The following is a 15,046-nucleotide window of genomic DNA, read 5'->3' as shown; positions in this document are numbered from 1 at the left end:
TTAAACTCAGGAAGACTTACATGTTTACCTATTTTAACTAAACTCAAAGCAAGTCATGGATTGCTTTAAAGAGAATAAAGTTAATTTTTTTTTCATTAGAATGCTTTAATCATTTTTTCCCCTGGTAATCTGAGTTAGCGTTAGCCTTTAACAGAAACACAGGGAGTTCCCTGGTGGTCCAGTGACTGAGAGACCACGGTCCCCATGCAGGCGCCCGGGGTTCCATCGCTGGTGAGGGAACTAGATCCCACATAAAATAAATAAAAAGAAGTTTTAAAAAACCTAAGCACAGAATCTGGAAGATAAACACTGCTATGCATCCCTCCACCCACTGCCTACATATGCCCCATTACCCTTGCTTCCCAGAGCGACCAAAAATTACTGTGTTCATTAGAGGGAAATGTCAGAATCAGAACCTTTCTTCTCCTGGGAAGCTCTGTATAGGGCGTCTAGGTTCACAGGTCTTTATCTGCAAGTCTACAATCCCCAAAGCTCTAAGAGGTAAAAAGATTGAGAACATAATCGTGGCAAACATTTGCTGGCAAAACCAAGCAAACCATCCCGAGGCTATTCTAGTCTTTATTTCCCTCATTTAGCGTGACTATCCATATGTTTCACTATAGAAACGCTGGTATATTTGGTGATAGGTCCTATGCCAGTTTGTGGGATGGGGTGGGTATTTTACATAATATGAAAGACACGTAGTGTATGTCATTTCGAAAATTGCTAAATTTTGCATTCTGAGATCCATCTGGCCCCGAGCATGTGAAGACCAGTATGTCTTCAACAGCATCTCTGGTTTCTTTTTCCACGCTCTCTCTTCTCTCCCAGGAGAGCCCTTTCCTCCCCACCCAGCCGGGTAGGCTCAGGGTATGGGAGAGATGGCATTGGCTGGTTGGTAGGAAGCCCTTCGGGTGATGAGGACGTCCTGGCTGGGCAGATAAAGCCCACGCATCTCCCGTGTACCCTGCATCACGTCATTTCTGCTCAGGGGCTTTTTACCTTTCTGAAAGACGTCCGTGTAAGGGCGGACGCCCGCCGGCCCTGCTGTTTAAGAGGGGCCTTTTGTCTTCTGTCGCAAAGGTGTGAGGAGGACGTCAACGAGTGCGAGCGGGAGGAGTGTGAGAACGGCGGCGCCTGCGTCAACGTGTTCGGCTCCTTCGTGTGCAACTGCACGCCGGGCTACGTGGGCCAGTACTGCGGGCTGCGGCCGGTGGTCGTGCCCAACATCCAGGCCAGGCACGCCTACGTGGGCAGGGAGGAGCTGATCGGGATCGCCGCGGTGCTCCTGGTCATCGTCGCCCTCATCGTCCTCTTCGTCGTCTTCCGCAAGAAGGTCTTCCGCAAGAGCTACTCCCGCAACAACATCACGCTGGTGCAGGACCCCGCCACGGCCGCCCTGCTCCGCAAGAGCAATGGCGTGCCCTTCCGGAGCCTGCGCGCCGGGGACGGCCGCCACGCGTACCAGGAGGCCGGGCCCCCGCAGGTGCCCGTGCGCCCCATGGCCTACACCCCCTGCTTCCAGGGCGACTCCAGGAGCAACCTGGACAAGATCGGGGACGGGCTGGGCGGCGAGCCGCAGGAGATGACCACCTTCCACCCCGAGTCCCCGCGCATCCTGACGGCCCGGCGGGGCGTGGTGGTGTGCAGCGTGGCCCCCAACCTACCCGCCGTGTCCCCCTGCCGCTCCGACTGCGACTCCATCCGCAAGAACGGCTGGGACGCGGGCACTGAGAGTGAGTCCGTGGGAGGAGTTCAGCAGCGTTGCTTCCAGGAGTGTTTTAGTGGAACTTTGGGAGGGAGAGCGACCCCAGAGGCACAGAGCTCCCCTGAGGACAGGCCTTGACACTGAAGGTTCACACCAGCCCTGAAGTCTTGCTCTGGTTCTTATTCCCATTTACAGATGGGGAAAATGAGGCTTATAGAACATACATAAGGTGCCCACCATCACGGAGTTCCTAAGAGGCTGTTGGTATTCCAACCTGGGGCTGCCAGCCACTAAAACCCATGCTTTTCTCTTAACAACATACTCTTGGCAGTAAACCAAGCAGGGTAGCCACATAGGCAATATACAGGAAGTGTGCTCTGGAAGGTCAGAGGAAAGTAGCACAATATAATTTCCATTTTTAAAAGATGGTTCAGACCAATCCATGGAAAAGAGACTAAGCAGAAAGTAAGCGATAAGGAAGCAGTTAGTTGGCCTCTACGAACATCTAGGAGAGAGGTGGTGATTGCTTTCCTTGCTCAGTCAGGCAAGCTCTGTTGTATCCTATGACTTTTCATCAGGCCTAGTGGCTTTATATTCAGGCAGCAGTAACACCCTGGGTGGCTGGTTTCCAAAGGCTGGGGATACAGTACTCTTATATATGTTGGAGCTGAAGGGGGCGGGGAGGCAGGTTTTAAATGAAGCTAGAAAGCACCTGTAGTCAAGGAGATAAACGGTTCCTCCATGGAGGGAGGGGGCATGCCTCCTGGTGTCTTTAAGCTTGAGTAAGATTTGGGAGGAAACTGTCTGAGAGGGCCTTCTAGAAACAGGAAGCGGCTTAGTTAGTGTAGGGGACACAGAAGGGGTCTCCTGACGGGGGTCTGGCTCTGTTGTTTAGGAGGAAGGCAAGGCTTGAAGTAAAAGTTTGGATGCCAACTACACTCAAGATGATTGAGAGTGTGAGCTCACCAAGGGAGCAGGAGCAGAGAATATGCTCAATCTGGGCCACTTGCAAACGCCTGCATGTGGGAGGTAGGCAGGGACTAGGGCCAGGAAGGGAAACACACACGGGCCACACAGACAGAGCCGGAAAAGCGGAAAGGGCAGCGAGCAGAAGTTAAGGGTATCAGCAGGGGCAGCAGGGTTCAGTCCCATAAAGCCATCCAGGAGGATACAGTCTTACACAGAAAAAAATAGATATACTATGCTTACCACCTGGAAGATTCTTAGTGATCTCAAGAATGTTTCAGTGAGTCTTCAAGACAGAGTCCAGTGTGCAAGGGTTAAGGATGAAGAGATTGGTGAGAAAACAGAGGCAGCAAATGATCATGAAAAGTCACCCCTGCTATGTGCTGAATCGTTTCCTTAAATCCCACGCTGCCCCACATGGGCACCATTTGGAGGAGGGATGAGTGAAATAACTTGCCTACATTTGATTCCTGGGTCAGGAGATCCTCTGGAGAAGGAATAGGTACCCACTCCAGTATTCTTGGACTTCCCTGGTGGCTCAGCTGGTAAAGAATCCGCCTGCAATGCGGAAGACCTGGGTTCAATTCCTGGGTCAGGAAGATTCCCTGGAGAAGGGAAAGGCTACCCACTGCAGTATTCTGGCCTGGAGAATTCCATGGACTGTATAGTCCGTGGGGTCACAAAGAGTCAGACACAACTGAGCGACTTTCACTTCACTTCACATCACAAGCAGTAACTAGGAAAGGGAGGGATGGGATTCAAACCTGGTGCATCAGGTTCTTTTTCCAAGACTACTCCTGGAACTTTTACAGGGAGGAGGAAGAGGCGCAGGAGAGGGAGGGTCTGCTGACGATGGAAGAGAGCCTCTACGCATGCCATTCTAGTTCACCCCCACTGCTGAGTCCACCGTTAAGGAGACACACTTATACTTCAAGTAGTTGCCCTTGGGAGAAGGCAATGGCACCCCACTCCAGTACTCTTGCCTGGAAAATCCCATGGACAGAGGAGCCTGGTAGGCTGAAGTCCATGGTGTCACTAACAGTCGGACACGATTGAGCGACTTCACTTTCCCTTTTCACTTTCATGCATTGGAGAAGGAAATGGCAACCCACTCCAGTGTTCTTGCCTGGAGAATCCCAGGGACGGGGGAGCCTGGTGGGCTGCCGTGTATGGGGTCGCACAGTGTTGGACACGACTGACGCGACTTAGCAGCTGCAGCAGTCGCCCTTGGATTTTACCTGTAAATATATTCCCTCTCAAATTATCTATAGAGTTAGACTTCACTGCAGCCTTGCTAAATCCTCTGGTTAATGGAAAGCCTCCTATTACTTAGCAATGAAAAGTGAGGGGCTTAAATAAATGGAGGAGTGCAGAGAGGAGTTTCTGCCCAGCACTGTGCTCACCAGGGTGGGTCACCTGGCATCTCCTCCCTCCCATCAGCTGTGTTCACAGATGAGCCTGGTGCCCACTTTGTGCTTTTCCAAGGCACATCTTGTTTTCTGCGGTGTGGCTACTGACAGGTGAATTTCTCCCAGGCGTCTCTCTCCACTTAGATCAGCTGTTTATCAACTGATTGTTTTGCTGTGGCTCCAGCATCTGGTGGCAGAGGCCACACCGCAGTGCCCGCTCCCACCACCATCCAGTGTGGAAGAAATGGTGATCTCTCTAGTCACAGAGAAGAACAGCCATTCCTGAAGCATGAGGCCCCTCTCTTGGAGCCATCACACTCTGTAATGATTTGAAGTTTTCCTGCTGATCAGGATCCTGCTAATCCCTCTCCCTACTTCGGAATGTGACAGCTTTATTTCCAGACTCCACCTCAGGCCAAAACTCACACGACCCCCCAAAGTATTGTTGAGTTTTTATGAATACATTTCCTCCTTTGTTAAGCAAGGCAGCGCTAGCTGGCGAGTCTCTGGGCAACTAATTCATTTTTCACTTGACAACTTGGAGATACGGGTTGTTTTCCATTGCTTCCTTAGTCCATCAAATAAGACTGTAGTGTGTGTGTGGCTGTGTGGGTGTCTGTTGGTGTGTGTGTGCAGACTGTCTTTGTGCGGCAAAAGAAGGGGAAGTGTGTGGCTAACAGCACATCCACACCACTGACTGCCCTCCTGCCAGAGTGCCGCGTGCTGTCATTCCCAAACATGGTGTGACGCTGCCCTCTAGAAGGCAATGCGGAAAACTTCACTCACTCCCCAGAGATGAAGTTTGGAGACCTGTAATGATATTCTTGCCTATAAAATATTTATACCCCTATTTTAAAAATAATCTCACTTAACCTGGTGTTGACACTACGTTGGTCCATGCAAATGATTTAAATTAACTCTGAATGCAAAACCCACCCCACTCCATCCTCCCTTCACTCCTCACTCAATTGCTCCCCTTTGAAGGCAGAACAGCGACTTTCAGCTGTCAGCTATTTGGAAGCTCATTTGCCACGGGTTAAGGGTTTCGAATCCATAATGTAAATCTCTTGATTGACAGACCTTTGCCCCCGATGGCACAATCAATTTTCTACTGTGTAGCTAAATTCTTTTCTCTAAGCAGATGAAAGCGCCCCAAGAAGTGAACTCTGGCAGGGGACGGGGCTGGAAATATGCACAAGGTAACCAGTGTCATTTCTGCTTTCTCTCTGGCTGTCCGCGAAGACAAAGGGGTTGATGACCCAGGAGAAGTGACCTGCTTTGCAGGCAGTAATAAAGGCAGCAACTCAGAAGTTCAGTCCCTGAGTTCCTTCCAGTCAGATTCGGGCGACGACAATGGTAAGAAGTCCCGGGATTTGTTTCCCCTGGAGGACTGTGTTTCCTGTGCTGGCAGCCACTGGTTGAGGGGAGGGTGATGGGACCTGTTTCGTTTCCTGACCTGATCTTGGACTTCTGCCCATGCTCACAGCTTTTTGGTGAACTCCACTGCTGGGTGTTTTCACAGAAAAAGCAAAGCTCTCATTGAGCTGCCCCAGCTGTGAGCAGGAACAGAAGGAGACAAGGTTCCCCCAGACCTCCAGTGATGCGTCCTCTTTGATTTGGCTCATGATGGAACTACCTTCTCCCAAAGAATACTCTCCAGCAAACTGTGACGTATTTCCTTTTTTGTTTTAACTCGTGATGATGTCTTCACTCTACATCCAACCTACCCATCATTAGAAATTTGTTCAGAGGCAAGACCTCCTTCCAGTAGAACCTGCTTCCCAGAGAGGCAGTGCCTTCACTCAGTTGAGGACCCCTTATGATCGCGTGGGGTCATGAGCCTTTGGAGACTCTAGTAGACATGATAAACCCGCTCCTTTGAAACATGCACACACACCCAAAATGGTGCATCCAGTAACATGTGGCTCATGAGACCCCTGACTCCACGACCGCTGCCTCCACAGCTTATGAGCCCCTGCTTATGGAGAGGACGTTAATTCTGGCCTCAGTCTTCCAACCTGAGGAACCAGGCTTGGAAACTAGGTTGATTGCCCCAGGAAGGGGAGGGGAGCAGAAATGGTCGTGAAACAGAATTTACCACATGGTGGTGAACCAAGAATAATTTCCAGTAGTCATCACCACACAGGCAACCTTATCTTAGTCTACACCTAATGCCATTTTCCCATTTGTTGACTGTTAAAAACAGAATATGTATTAATGTATGTCATCATTCAACCCATAAACCCTTGCAGAGTTTTTCTTGAGCGCTGACTCCTACACTGGGCGTTCTGTACCATGAAGTACAAAATGAAAACAACACAGTCTTTGCCACCCCCCCAACTCCCACCCCACAGGTAAAGATAGAAGCAGGGGAGCCCCAAGACCATAACATCAATCACAGAAGTAAAACAGTCTGCTTTCCCCGTCACTACCCCCAATCCCTCCCACTTCCTTCCCAAATCCCTGGCCCTCCTGAGAGGTGCAGAAACCATTGGGCAGCAAGCCTCATTGACAGCAGACTTCTTCCAAGCTTTCTCAGAAGGTCAGAGGCAAGTCTCCAGATCTGTTTGCCTTGCTGTTTACCCCCTTCTTCATCCCTAACCAGAAGAAAAGCTGTTTCTGGTTTGTGTTTTATCTAGAGGCACCCAAGAACATAGTGTTTCCATACTCCCGACAGCAACTCCAGTGATGATGTCTGGTTGACTACTTTCACAGTGTCTGCTTCATCACACCCTTGGGCTTTCACGCTTAGCATTCTAGGCTGGTTCATTCTAGCAGGCTTCCTAAAGTGGTAGGAATTTTCTACCAATTAGTTTTTTTTTTTCCTCTTTCTTGTTTTTTAAATTATAAAGTATGATAACACATTTACAGGAGACTTGGAAAATACAGAACAAAATTACAGATAATTTCGCTATTTATTACAATTTGTTAAGTAAATTAAGATTTTTAGTTGGAGTTTCAATATCAAACTCTCAAAAGTTAATAGAATGAATATACTGAAAAGCAGAAGGATACAGTGGACCTGAGGGCTTCCTTGGTAGCTTGGATGGTAAAGAATCTGCCTGCAGTGAAGGAGACCTGGGTTGGATCCCTGGGTCAGGAAGAGCCCCTGCAGTAGGAGACGGCAACCCACTCCAGTATTCTTGCCTGGAGCATTCCATGAAGAGAGGAGCCTGGCGGGCTACAGTCCACAGGGTCTCAAAGAGTCAGACACAACTGAGCAACTAACACACACAAAGTAGACCTGAAAAGCACCATGAACCAACTCAACATAATTAAGATTTATACAATTTTCACACAATAGGAGGATACAAATTCTATTCAAGTTCCCATGGACTATAAACTAGGAGACACTGGAATATATCCAGGGACATAAAACAAGGTCTAAAGGTATTGAAATCATACAGAGTCTGTCCTCTTAATCACTGTGGAATGATGTTAGAAATCAATATCAAAAGACACTTGAAAATAATCCATATATTTTCAAGAGTAATGTGACATTTACCAAAAGAGATCTCTGACTTAGCCGTCTACCAATTGGTTTAAGCCTGATCACCTCTCCAAAAGCTTCTGGTATCAGATGCTAAGGCAACCCAGGTGGGCACAGAAATTTCCTCCCCATTTTCTGACTGTTTCAGAGGCCAAGCTCCCATCTACACTTTGCGGGTGGGAGCCAGGCTTCAGGTCGTCCCAGTCTGCTGATAGCACCATCTGAGTATGAAATCATCAGTCCTGCAAAGGTTATCACCCATCACTGGCATTCGGCTCAGAGCAGCACAACTTATTAATTATCCCTGGGAATAGTGAGATCTTCCTCAGAGACTTTGGGAGTTACTAATGAGAAATTAGCATGAGCTTAGGAGCCTCTGCCTTCCTAGATTGATTTCACTGGGCCACAAGGTGTGAATTTATGGAGTGGCAATTCCTGCTGACCATGGCTTTCAGGAGGACTGGCCCTAGATTTGCTACTGTTTCCCTTCCTCCGAGAATCCCAGGGGATAACAGTGTCCACTGTAGTCTAGGAGATGGACTATGGGAAACTTTGGGTATCTGCGTGCTGTACCTTTGTTGTTGCTGTGCTGTTGTTAAGAGTGTATGTTCAGAAGACATAACTAACCTGAGACTGTCCTTCTCCTCCCTCCTGTCTTCTTTCCTGGCCACAAGCATCCATAGTGACTGTCATTCAGCTTGTCAACAATGTAGTTGACACTATAGAGAATGAAGGTATTTACTGTTTTCTTCCATAGCATTTCTTTGTGCAACTACCTTTTTAGGAAATACTGTTTCCTTGTTACTTTGAAAAAGGAATGATTTTATTTTATTTTTTTTTCAAGTAGTACAGTATTATATATGTTTCAGATGTACAACATAGTGATTAATACTTTTTGAAAGTTATACTCCATTTATAGTTATTATAAAATATTGGCTATATTCCCTGGGCTGTATAATACATCCTTGTAGCTTCTTTATTTTATGAACTAAGGGTGATTTTAATCAGCTGGCAATAGTAAAAAGGTGGTTTCAAATGAGACACTGAATGTCTCTCTCTGAATTAGAGTGAATTTTACAATTTTGAAAAAAAAAGTCCAGTATGTGAGGTACTCTTTTTACAAAATCCCTTCCCAGAGAAGAATAGCCACTTAGTTGAAATCCAGATTAATACTAAGTTTATTCTTACATTCAACATGATTAAGCACCTACCATGAGCTAGGGATATTTAAGAAATCATTCAAAGCTACAATATTATGGGGATTGATTTCAATCAAGTAACTTTCATTAGTGATTTTAAACTGTTAGGACCTGCTACAGATGGGTTTTTTTGTTTGTTTGTTTTGAAAATAACAACAGGGAGAAATAGGAGCATTGTTAAAAGTCACCCTAAATGCCCTGTTGTACCCTCTTCACGTGCCTTGGACTGTCAGTTTCACTTCTCACTTTGTATTTAAACAGTGTCTGTCATGGATCAAGGACAGAACTTCAACCGAGGTGACGCTGCCACGCCCCCAGCACCAGATGTTCCTTATGCATTAGAAATTTTGAGTTTGCTCTTACCCTGTCCGTCTCCCTCCATCGTTTCCGAGCGTCTTTGACCTGACCTTTGCATGTTCCAGGTGTCTTGTGTGCTCGGCACTAGGGGTGAAAGCCCCGCCCACATCTCCCTCCCCAAGCCTCTCGCTTGCCCCAGTCATTCATTCCTCTGCACGGGTACCTCCCGCCCTCCTGCGGCCCACGGGAAGGCTGGTGCATCTTCCCTCTTAGAGCATGTTGCCAGCCTGGCTCTGCACTTAGCCTGCAGCTAGAAAGAGGGAGTGGAGGGGAGAGCCTTCTAGAACTGTGTTTCCACAGCGTGCCCTTGCTCACCAAGGCTTATGCCGTGGCTGAGTGGGAGACGCGGCAGCAATCAGGCCTCCTCCTCAGAGCTGCCAAGGCCTCTACCCCCCGGGCAAGAGCATGGCTGGGCCTGAGAAGGGCCCTGTAAAACGCATGGGGCTGCGCCTGGCTTCTTAGCAGTCTCCTGGGCATTGAGAGTTGCATGCCAGGTCCCCTGCCCGCGGCTGTCTGCGCCCTGTGCCCAGCACCGCCCTGGAGGAAACTAACTGCCCCGGCTTCCCTCTCACAGCCTACCACTGGGACACGTCCGACTGGATGCCCGGGGCCCGCCTGTCCGACATAGAAGAGGTGCCCACCTACGAGAGCCAGGAGGGCGCGGCGCCGCCGGGCAGCGAGCGGGGGCTGGAGAGCGACTACTACCTGGGGGGCTACGACGTGGACAGCGAGTACCCGCCGCCGCACGACGACGACTTCCTGGGGCAGGACCCGCTGCCGCCGCCGCTGCCCGAGGACTTCGCGGATCAGCTGGACGGCCTGCCGCCCGCGCGGCCCGGCTCGCTGGGCGGCACGCTGAGCCCGCGCTGCCGGAGGCGGCCGCAGTTCCACCCCAGCCAGTACCTCCCTCCGCACCCCTTCCCCCACGAGACGGACGCGGGGGGCCCGCCCGCCGCCGGCGAGCTCAGTACTTTCGGCGTGAGCGTGAGCGCGGGCGCGGCGGCCGTGGCGGGCCCCGCGGACGGCGTGGCCCTCTCCTTGCACAACTCCCGCGGCCCCTCGTCCTCCGATGTGTCAGCCAGCTGCGGCTTCGACGACTCCGAGGCGGCCGTGAGTGACTATGAGAGCGTCGGGGAGCTCAGCCTCGCCGGCCTCCACATGCCCTTTTTGGAGACCCAGCAGCAGACCCAGGTGTAGAGGAGGCGCGGAGCCCGCGGCTGGCACAGCGCGCAGAGACCGGCGCGGCTCGGTCCGCGCAGCAGCAACGCAGTATTTTCGGCTGGAAACTCCTTCCCCGAGTCGTACTGTCACGAGCAAGCTCGACTCCCCTTGAGTGAAAAGGAAAGGCTCAGAAATGGTTTCTGAGAGGTGACCCATCGCCCGGGGCAGCGCGTGCCTGCCTAGATGACCCAGAAGGTGCACCGAGTTTTTCAAGGGGAAGCAAGCTCCGCTGTGACGTTAGATGGCCCATCCGTCTGCTTTGTGCAGCCTTGTGCCCTGGGAAGTGTTACAGCGTCGTTCCGGTCCTTGCAGTATTAATAACTGGCAGCAAGCCAAGAGGCTTTGTTGCATGTAATTTTGAGCCAATGGGGGGAAGTGAAAATAGTAGTTATGACTGTTGGAAAAGTTAGTCTCTTAGGCAAAAGAAAAGAGGAACAACCATTATTAAGAAAATGGGCTGAAGCCTTTCAAATCAACTTTTTTTTTTTTTTAAATAAGCTACCCAATTTTCAGCTATAAAGTTAGGTTTGGGTAAAATGTTTAGTATACTCAGTTATTTTTGTTTGTTTGTGTTAAGCATCCGAAATAATATAGTTATATTTTATGATCATTGAGAAAGATATCAATGAAGAGGAATACTTGAGATATCTGGGTCCCATTTTGTAGGTTGAGGGGAAAGTTAACATTGTGCAAACATTGGAAAGAATGTGATTATCTGTCTTTGTGTTTTCCAGTAAATATTCTTGGCTGTAACTACAGTTTTAACATTGCGGCAGAAATTGGTCTTTGTTCTGAGAATCAGGAAATAAAGAGACAAAAAAAAAAGGAATATTTTAGTACATTGTTCCCTAGAATGAGAGATATTGAGAGGTTTAAGCAGAATTCACAAATTCAAGGAAAAAAAGAAAATACTTTCAAAGTTTTCAGCTAGATAATCACAGTTCTTGATAATGCAGATAAAAGGTGTGTGTTTTAAATCGGTAGCATCATCACTATAGATGCGATTTTGTTTTTTAAAAAAGGAGAAGAAAGATTAGTTATTGTGTATAAATTATAATAGTGTGTGTATCTGGGCCTATGTACAGATATGTGCTTGCACTCAGTAAGGCTGCTCTTGAGGAAAAGTGACAGGAAGGTTTAGGATACAACCTATGTTAAAAATCCTGCCAGCAAAGCCAACCTTCCAATTTCTCTGATCTTGATGATATTAGAGAAACACCAAATGCCATATTTTTTTCCGATTCAGTTAACTTTATTTTGGTATTGCCGTTTATATTAACTTGAAGCAAAACTGAGCTTTTTTAAGGAAGAAGACAAAACAGTATTTTGTTATAATTTTTCAGAACTAAACTCTTATTTGAAAAAAGCATAAAGTTTCATTACACCCTGCCTTTTGGTTCTCCTCTCTTCCGATATGCGGGCTTTGACCTTGAGTTTCCAAACTTGCCAGGAGAATCATCTGACTGGGAATACAGTAACTCGAAGCTTAAAGTTGATGAGCTGAGTAACTTTACTCTCGTGCTTCAGTTGTATCATGGGCACGTGCACAGAGGCCATGGTCAAATAAATGCATATTTGCACTCTCTGCATATGAGCGAATCTCTGTGTCCACAGTTTCTGGTGACATATGGCGTTGGTGTATCCACTATACTGTCCTGAATCTGTGTATCATCCACTCAGACGTATTTTTCAGTTGTTTCAGGTATGTTCAATCCACTTCTTTGTAGGAGTCAATGTTTCCAAAAGTTTGTGGTTAAAACAAACAAAAATTCCTTTTCATTCTCAAGCTTCCTGAGTAAACTGTACACTCATACACTTCACAGAATTTTCAGCTTTTCTCCTCTTCCTATCTCTTAGTCAGACCTACTCATAGAAACATTATCTGCACCGTGGTCTTGAAATAAATGAATTTCACTAAGGCTGCTTGGGAGAATGAAATCTTTGGTATTTTTCTTATGTAAGAAACCCATTTGCAAGAAAAACTAATGGTCTAGAATAGAATCGCTGCTACACTTTCTATAATGCAGTGGCATAAAAAAATAATCAAAGTAAAACCAACAATTCATTTCTTGCCCCAGGAAATATTAGAAGGAGATTAATGCCGGTGAGTCACTCCTGCTTGCACAGCATACCCTCCAGGCAGAGTGCCCTCAGAACCCAGTAATGAAGGAATAAATAGATCCTAATGCTGTTGTGAAGTCACCCAAGAAAATTGTGCCCACTCTTGGCTCTGACCTGTATAAAATACCTCTTTCTTCAGGATATCGTCCCCTGGTTTTCTGCAGAGTAGCTCTGCAGCTTAATGTATCCCAGACAAGCGCGTGTTATGTTTTGATCAATTACCTTTAAACAAACACAGGATATCTTTTCACTTTCTGGATAATTAGCTTTTCCTGTAGATTCTGAAATAGTTTGCAGCCAGGCCAAGATGGAACTAGGTGGGGTGACCAATGATTCAAGAACTGGAAGAGTCTTTAAGATCTGATTATCCAATCCCATTATTTTATAAAAGAGGAAACATACCCAGAGAGGGGAAGGGACTCACCAAGCTCGCACAGGAAGTTAAGTAGCTGAACAAGAACTAGAATTCATCCGTTTGACCAGTATTCTTTCTATTACTATTATTCACCACTAACCTGCCTGGGGCATGGTATCTGCCTGCTTCTGCTGGAGCTTTTGATTTCACCCCATTCCTGCTTTGGAATATACTAGAAGAGAGAACTTATGGAGAGCATTTCTCTGGAAGCCTCATGATCTTAGATGTATTTTGCAGACCCCATAGAAAAGGTGCAGTTACAGAATTCATACATTTCTTTGGACATGGATCAAAACTGCTTTCACCAAATGAATGTTTTCTAAAATGAGGATGGAATGATAATTATAAAATGGAACTCAAACTGATCAATAAGTACAGTAAAGCTCTGATTATATTACCTACCGGGTCCATTTGTTTTTCTTTCCTCCCAGCCCTGGTATTTATTCCTACCCCATTCACCCCGATGAACCACATGGGAAAGATTTAAGCCATTACTGTCTTTCCCACAATGTTTTCCTGACCTGTATGTGCTGCCTCTGGAAGCTGTTTTCCATAGCCCGTTGTAGGCACTTTACTTGTATTGCACACAATCTGGTTAGGTTGAGAGTAGCTGGACTAGTGATGCTTGTCATACAGTCAGCAGAAGCTCTGGGGCTGTAAAATATAAAGAAAGTAGGTGTTTAATTTATTTGCTTTCTTCTGTGAGGATTTTGTTACTGAGTTTCATTCCATGCCAACTTTCCCTGTACTCCTATCCTGCCAGTTCATGAAATGCCATTGTAGAAGACTTAGTGATATGAACAAGTCAAGTCCATGCATTTAAGATTTATCCCATCAGACAATTGGGGTGAAAACTTAGAAAGGGGATTGATGCGTTCCTGGAACTTACCTGGAACCACTCTTGGGAATCAGTAGCAGAGCCTGGGGAAAGAAAGCAAGGAAAACACTGTCGGCCAATTCCTGTTTGCTTCCCACCCTCACCCACCCGCTGCGGCACCAATGCCTGAGACTACATGATCAGCATCAGGGAGACAAGAGATAAGCAAACTAGATCATTTAGGACCCAGGGACACCTCCTTGGGAGAATTCAGGGCGCTCTGGTGTTCCTTTGGCATGGGTTGTCCAGATAATCATCTGGTCTCTCCTCTCTGCTGCCGTCCCAGTGCATGGATATTGCTAGCAGAGTGGTTAGGTTTTACGTTTTTTGTTTTTAGCTTCCAATCATGAGCAAGGGAGATATGAAGAGGCATTTTTTAGCGTCATCGTTTTGTGTGGTCTGTGAGAAGGCGGGTTCTGTGTTTTTGCTGGGGTTTGTCCTGCAGCATTCAACTGCACATTATTCTGGTGGAAATCCACAATGTCTTTAAGCTTCTGGTTGTATAATTCTAGGGTTTAAAGTTGCCATATGTGGATTTGGCATCAGTTAATATTTAGCCAGCTGGCTAAGAGATAGGAAAAGAATAAGATTTTCTTTCCTTATGTAATAATGAAAAGCAATAATTACAGGTATGTAATATTACACAAAGGCCATAATTAGTCTCTTCCAGTGTTTAGAATGCACTCGGGAATCGTAGAGTCGCTTGGAGTGTGTTTGGACCCATCAGAATGTACTGTAGTACCCTTCTGGCAAACAAATACCTGAATTGCTACTATTGAACAATTTTATGAGCCCATACTACTGCATTCCGGGAAGTGACAAGTGTGTTCAGATGTGTTCAGAAATGGAAGCAGTTCTTTTTAAGCACTGTATCAGAGAGATTGTCATGTAAATTTACCTGTTACAAACAGGCTGGTTTGTAAAAGATGTATGTTTCGGTGTTAAAATGTTTATAAAATTGTATATAATGGTTTCAATTTTCCAGGCTTTTGTAGATATACTGTATTTGATGCCTATCAGGATTCTTTAATTTGGGGGTTGAATATAATTCTAAGTCACCCATGCTGTTGGTCTGCAAACTATTGAGGTAACTGCACACACACACATAAAGCATTTTAGATTTGAAAATGATGTTTTTGAATTATTTCCAAATATACTGTAGCCTTTCTTTGGTTCTACTGTTTTCATTTGACTTTCTCTGTTTCCAAGAAAATGTTTTTATTGACATTTTAAAAGTCGAGTGTGTTCTGCCCAGTCCTGATTTGTATGCCATTTCAGATTCA

The 15,046-nt window shown here is 46.7% G+C and overlaps 1 protein-coding gene across 1 annotated transcript in view; it reads left to right on the top strand.

Moving 5' to 3' along the window:
• The window catches only part of LOC129542122 (protocadherin Fat 3), a 177,055-nt gene extending 163,184 nt beyond the window's left edge, over nucleotides 1-13,871 (top strand). Inside the window, 5 exon segments of the mRNA XM_088832281.1 lie at nucleotides 1,084-1,736; nucleotides 5,326-5,439; nucleotides 8,248-8,307; nucleotides 9,034-9,069; nucleotides 9,704-13,871. Coding sequence (XP_088688407.1) covers nucleotides 1,084-1,736; nucleotides 5,326-5,439; nucleotides 8,248-8,307; nucleotides 9,034-9,069; nucleotides 9,704-10,326 — 1,486 coding nt within the window. The 3' untranslated portion in view covers nucleotides 10,327-13,871.
• The last annotated feature ends 1,175 nt before the right edge of the window (nucleotides 13,872-15,046 follow it).

This window comes from Moschus berezovskii, chromosome 25, assembly GCF_049115385.1.
Source record: "Moschus berezovskii isolate FMDL1 chromosome 25, NW_MosBer_1.0, whole genome shotgun sequence".
NCBI lineage: Eukaryota > Metazoa > Chordata > Mammalia > Artiodactyla > Moschidae > Moschus > Moschus berezovskii.
This window is presented reverse-complemented; position numbering and strand designations above follow the sequence as displayed.